Source organism: Gracilinanus agilis, unplaced genomic scaffold, assembly GCF_016433145.1.
Source record: "Gracilinanus agilis isolate LMUSP501 unplaced genomic scaffold, AgileGrace unplaced_scaffold7250, whole genome shotgun sequence".
In the NCBI taxonomy this organism is placed as follows: domain Eukaryota; kingdom Metazoa; phylum Chordata; class Mammalia; order Didelphimorphia; family Didelphidae; genus Gracilinanus; species Gracilinanus agilis.
In genome coordinates this window covers 3,139-8,987 of record NW_025397909.1, presented here as the reverse complement: position 1 = coordinate 8,987, position 5,849 = coordinate 3,139, and the positions used below count along the sequence as shown (strand labels likewise).

The 5,849-nt window shown below is 43.8% G+C and overlaps 1 protein-coding gene across 1 annotated transcript; it reads right to left on the bottom strand.

Moving 5' to 3' along the window:
• Positions 1-3,683: 3,683 nt before the first annotated feature.
• On the bottom strand, positions 3,684-4,378 carry LOC123256629 (glypican-3-like; the record flags this gene model as incomplete). Its single annotated transcript, XM_044685215.1, has 1 exon — positions 3,684-4,378. A coding segment is annotated over one exon (695 nt), but the record flags the coding sequence as incomplete, so codon positions are not given.
• Positions 4,379-5,849: the final 1,471 nt, after the last annotated feature.

The following is a 5,849-nucleotide window of genomic DNA, read 5'->3' as shown; positions in this document are numbered from 1 at the left end:
ATTATATAGTTAAGTGACTGGCCCAGGGTTGCACAGCTAGGAAGCATCTGGGGTCAAATTTGAACCCAGATCCTCCCAACTCCAAGCCTGGAGCTCTATCTAGTGAGCCACCTAGCTGCCCTCCTGGCTTTAAATCACCAATTTGCAGTGAGATCTCAAGCAAATCACTTTGCCTTTTTTTAAGCCTTAGCAACCTACTCTGTAAAACGTTGCTGTTGTGGGGAAGGTACAAAATTGTGTAACAGTTGCAACGGACATGTGAGCTACTACTTCTACTACTAGAATTATCTAAGATTATAGCAGCTAGGTGAGCCAGTGCATGTTCCTGAGTTCAGATGCCATCTCAGGCACTGTGTGACCCTGGGCAAGTCGCTTGGACCAATTTGCCTCAGTTTCCTCATCTGTTAAATGAGCTGGAGAAGGAAGGAAACTACAAACTACTACAGTATCTCTGCCAGCTGGTCGGCTCCATAAATTGAGAGACAGGAGGTCCTGGATTCAAATCCGAACTCAGAAACTGCCTAGCTGTATGAGCCTGGGCAAGTCACTTAACCCCTTAGCCCTTACTGCTCTTCTGCCTTGAAACCAATATATAGTATTGATTCTAAGATAGACAGTAAAGGTTTTAATAAAATGAAAAAAAGAAAACCCCAAATGGGGTCACATGGAGTCAGATATAACTGAAAAACAACTAAACAACAAATGACTATAGCAAGACCACTAATAAATATGACGGGCTGGACTAAACGATCTCTGAGGCTTCTTACATCTCTGACATTCTGTGGTTTTCTTGACAGCCTTTATGCTGTAGCTAAGTTAATACAATAGAAGTAGCATTATGGAAAGAGAGTTGGCTTCACAGCAAGGAAGACTGGTTCAAGTTCTATCTCCATCACATAAGGACTCTGGGACTTGGGGCGAGTCGCTAAATTCTCAGTGTACTAGGCAATTCTCTCAGTTTTAAAGAAATTGGCAACTTGCCCTAGTGGAGGGAGATTCTTCACCTGGGAATCCCTCCCAGAAATGAAAGCACGATGTCCAGTCCCTCTGTATAATACTGGAGTCTGTGGATTGAAAACCCATCATCCCAATCAAAGAGATCTGGAAATCTCAGACAAGCCGCTCCTTCCTGGGTCTCAGTTGATAAAACGCTATCTCAGGCCCTTTCTGGCTACAAAGTCCTTCGATCCCAGGTGCCACAATTATAATTACCAGCCCTCTTTCTAGAGGGTCTTTAACTCTAACACCAAAAGCACACTGCGCGACTGTCCTGTGAGGACGGTCAAGTAAACACGATTTCTCCCATTCTGAAGGAAAAAACCCCCAAGATTCCAGAGAGATATATGTCTTGGCCAAGGTTACATAGCTAATAAATGGCATAGCTAGGACTTAGGCAGACATCAGAACTCCAAGGTCAGAGCTCTCTACAGCTGCATGTACCAAAATGTAACAGCTGCATTCCCTCAGAAAAGCAAAGGCCTCTCCTAACAGGACTGTATCACAGATGCCATCTAGTCCAGTACCCACATTATTCAGCTGGTAAGTGTCTAAGGGTGGGATTTGAACCCAGGTCCTCTGGACTCCATGTCTGATGCACTATCCATTACAGACCCCACCACCCTTGTGTTAGACAATCACGGTATCTAGGACTCTGGGATCTCTCCTGACGTAGCCAGACACCTTCAAAGTCTCTGCAACGGCCGTTCCCTAACTGCCCCCTGGTCGCAGCTATAGGCTACCTTTGCCCAGACCTGACAGAAAATTTGCCTTTTCAGAAATGGGAAAGGAAAGAGTTAAAGGCAGACAGTGATGCTTGTGTCTGTGCCTGGGGCATCCTGAGGGTCTCATAACCTGCATGTAGCTAAGTGTTCTGTGCCCACCACTGAGATTCCTCCTATGCCTCCAGAAATCCCAGCCTGTCCTCTGCACCCAGTTCCCTCTGAGACACAGGCTGAGAATTGTAATGTCAGGGATTGCTTTCTGCCATTTGATATAAAGCACCAGGAGTCACTGGTCCTAAAAGCAAAAACAATGCATGTATTTGACATATAATACAAAATAAGACCCTAAGCTCTCTGTGGCATTAAAAAATCCCAGGCTTAGGGGGACTAAGAAAGAGCTGGCATGAGTTCTAATAACCAAGCAAGGTACACACTCAGGGGCCTTGGAAGACAAAACACTCCCCTCCTCGCTGGGCCTTGGTTGTCTCCTTCTGAGAAGGAGAGAACTAGGCATGATGAGGTCCCTTCTTGCTCTAATCTCGTTACTTTACATTTTCTTTCAATTCCTAATAACTGAAATACGACTAATTCAGAGGATGGGAAGACATAGGAACTATAAAACAAAGAGAACCAGGAAAAAAACCATACAGGATGACTTCAACAACAGAAACGGCAAGATCACGGAAAACAAAATTTCAAAATGAACGCTCCGCAATATTCTCTTGATCAAGCTTGGCTCCGAAAAAGGGAAGTGCAAATGCACCTTCTTTCTTTTCTGGCAGAGGTGAGAGGATGGGGATGTGGAGGCAGATTATGGCCTCATTGGTGGGATCGACATATATATTGGTTATTTTTGCCGAGTTGTTTTCCTCCTCCTCCAACTCCTAGTTTTCATTCCTTACTACAAGGGATGGCTCTCTTTCTGTTTGGGGTGGGAGGAGGCTACACTTGGAAACTCAAGTGAGGTAAAAATTAAAGATATCAAGAATTGCTCATCTAATACTTGAGCCAAAATTTGCCCTTAATTCTTTTACTCTCTTAATAGCATAGGTGGGATGGGAGGAGTGGAGACTCTAGGGGACAGCAAATCACATAACAAGTACTACACAGGAAAAAATGAGAAGTGGACCAGGGAACTCCAAAACCGAGAGTATGGGAAAGTCCAAGGGCGAAGGTTGTTGCTGACAGAGTAATCATGGGAAAGATTTCATGATGTAGGTAGTATGTGAATTAGACTTTAAAGAAAGGGTAAGAATTAAGAGAGAGGAGGAAGGGAGAGAAAGAGAGACAGAGAAAATCAGAGAGACAGAGAACACGAATCTGAGGCATAGGGCACAGAGTTAACAAAGAAGAGAGGGTGGGAAAGCACTGATGGCTCTCTGGGGACAGAGTGGCACCATTTGACTTGGGCACAAAATACATGGAAGGACCCACAAAGTAATACTGGAGAAAGTAGGGTGGACAGGTCTTGGAGGGTGCTGAGGTCCTTGAATGCCAGGCAAAAGAATCTTCAGTTTCTGGGCTACAGGGAGCCATTTGAAGATTTTTTTGGTAGAAGGGGGAGGGGTAGAAACAGCTGTGTGCTAGGAAGATCACTACGAATTGGAGGAGTAGACAATGAGATTGTCTCCTAAAATTAAAAATAATTATGGATAATATACTGAAAAAATATCAGAAGGCTAAGAATTAGTAATAACTAAGCTAAAGGAATGCCAGGCTAACCTCATACAGCTGGCTTAAAAATGGTTTTTGCCATCTGCTCTGTGCACATGTTCTCTAAGGGAAGCTAAACCCTCCCTAAACGTAGACTTCTGGCTTGAAAGTCAGGGAAGAATGGGTGGCATAGTGTCCAAAGCCATTTTTTCCTCTGTGACCAGTAAGGCCATCCCACACCTCCCCAGATCACCTTAGCATGAGTGGGCCAGCTGAATTTCATCCCTAAAGGTTTAGTAAAGTACTCACTGTGGCAGTGAGTTTTCCTCCATTCTTCTGAACATGCAGGATGGCGTCTCGGATCAGGGTGAAGAGACTAAGTAGGACATGTTCCATATCATAGACCCGATACATGCCTTTCACAAGCTCTTCTAGGGAGCTGATGTATTCTCTCCAATATTTGTCTATCTCTACAACGTTAGCGAGGCATCCTTGCATGACGGCACTGCAGTGGCCAGCACAAGGTTTGGCCATCGCCAATCCCTGGCAATAAGAACAGTACCACATTTTGAGGAGCATCTGGCCACAGTCCTTGCTGAACTTTAAATGGTCAGTTGTGTTGATCACTTCAATTCCGAGATTCAGGGCCTGGAGAAAGACTCGAGTTGTCTGCAGTGACTTGGACATCTGGGTCATGATGATCTTTGGGTAATGTCCGAAGGCTTGGAGGTTCCGCCTTGCCCCACGAAGGCATTCAGCCATTTCCAAGGAGACCTCAGGGAAGCCAGGGTTAATCAGGTGTGAATAGATCACAGGAAACAAACTGTCAAAGAGTTCGTTGACCATATCATTGACATGGATGTCAGAGCCAAGGATGTAGAGGGAGACATCTGTGAAAAATTTACCCACAAATTTGAAGGTTTGGGGGGCCATACTGGAGTACTGGTTTCTGAACATGGTGTTGGTATAGTTCTTGGCATGCCGGACCACAACCTCAAAGGCTTCTGAAAAACAAATAAAATCTAAGTTAGAAAATCTAGGGTACAAATCCATTAGAAATGCCTCTATCTGGGGGGGCAGCTGGGTGTCTCAGTGGATTGAGAGCCAGACCAAGAGATGGGAGTCCTGGGTGTAAATCTGACCTCAGACATTTTCTAGCTATGTGACCCTGGGCAAGTCACTTAACCCCCATTGCCTAGCCCTTACCCCTCTTCTGCCTTGGAACTGATACATATTATTGATCCTAAAATGGAAAGTAAGGGTTTTAAAAAAAAGAAATGTCTCTTTGTACAGTGATTAAGGTCCAATTTGCCTTCAGATCATCTACTCATATCCATTCCTGCCTTTGTCTGTGCTCCTGTATTTATTTGCTTCTATGAAGCAACACCATTCATGGGCCAGGAAGGCCAACAATCTGACTGACCTATCAATTCTTAAACATAGCAATTACATTTCAAGTGATAAAAACCAGGGTTCCAGTTAACATTTAAGCTTTTTGTGACAATATTGATTAAAAATACTCTAAACAAGAAGTTATGTCTCTCCTATTGATTTATTTGGTTAAATAGGAATTTTATTTCCAGACTTTTCATTTTCAGACAGAGATAAATACTTGAGCCCCAACTAACATCATATAACCTCATGAAGCAGTTTAAGCTTGTGAAGCCCCAGAGGAAAGGCAAGCTCTGACCCTGGCCTAAGAGCTATCGAGAATTTAATCATTCCTTGTAGATTTTCTCCAGATAGTTTTAAAGTGAACTGACAGATGAGATTGTCAGTACTAGAAATGGAATTTATCCACAGAAAGGGTGGCTGATGGAAAGCAAATCCATGCACCTACCTCTCCATCTTGGTACGTGGTATCACGAATGGGGGTGGAGATTTCAAAGGACACCTCTAGTATTTTTAGGCTAAACAGCTGGAAGGATAACTAAGCTTCTTTGGGGCACTCAGTTTCCACAATGCCGGGGAACGTGGCTTCTCTATGGAGACCACTGTTCATGATTACATCTGCTGCTGCTATCATTTGCCATAAAGGCCAATTAGTGCCATTGGCTGGAGATGGAGAGAGAGAGGTTTCATCATCTTATTTCTCCCAAACTGTCTGACGGGACACTAAACAAAAATTCTTTTCCTTTAAAGACCCAAATTTACACTCCTCTTTTTTAAAAAAGAAAATATTTGGAAAAGAAACAAATGTGCCTGTGTATGTAACAGCAAATCAACCAATTGTCCGATTGCTTAAGTCATTTACATTCGACTCAGTCCTTTCTTTCATTAGCTTACTTCCACAGTGCAAAGGTCCATGACAGATGTGCTCCAGACAATCTCAATTCATGAGCCTTGAAAAATCAGATGACTTCCCCTTGTGTCTTGCCTAGAAAGCTGTGTTCCAACAGCTTCTTGGGCTCACTTAGCCCAACAGGCCTGTTACTGAAAACACAAGGGCCACTCCAGTTTACTTGCACCATCTGG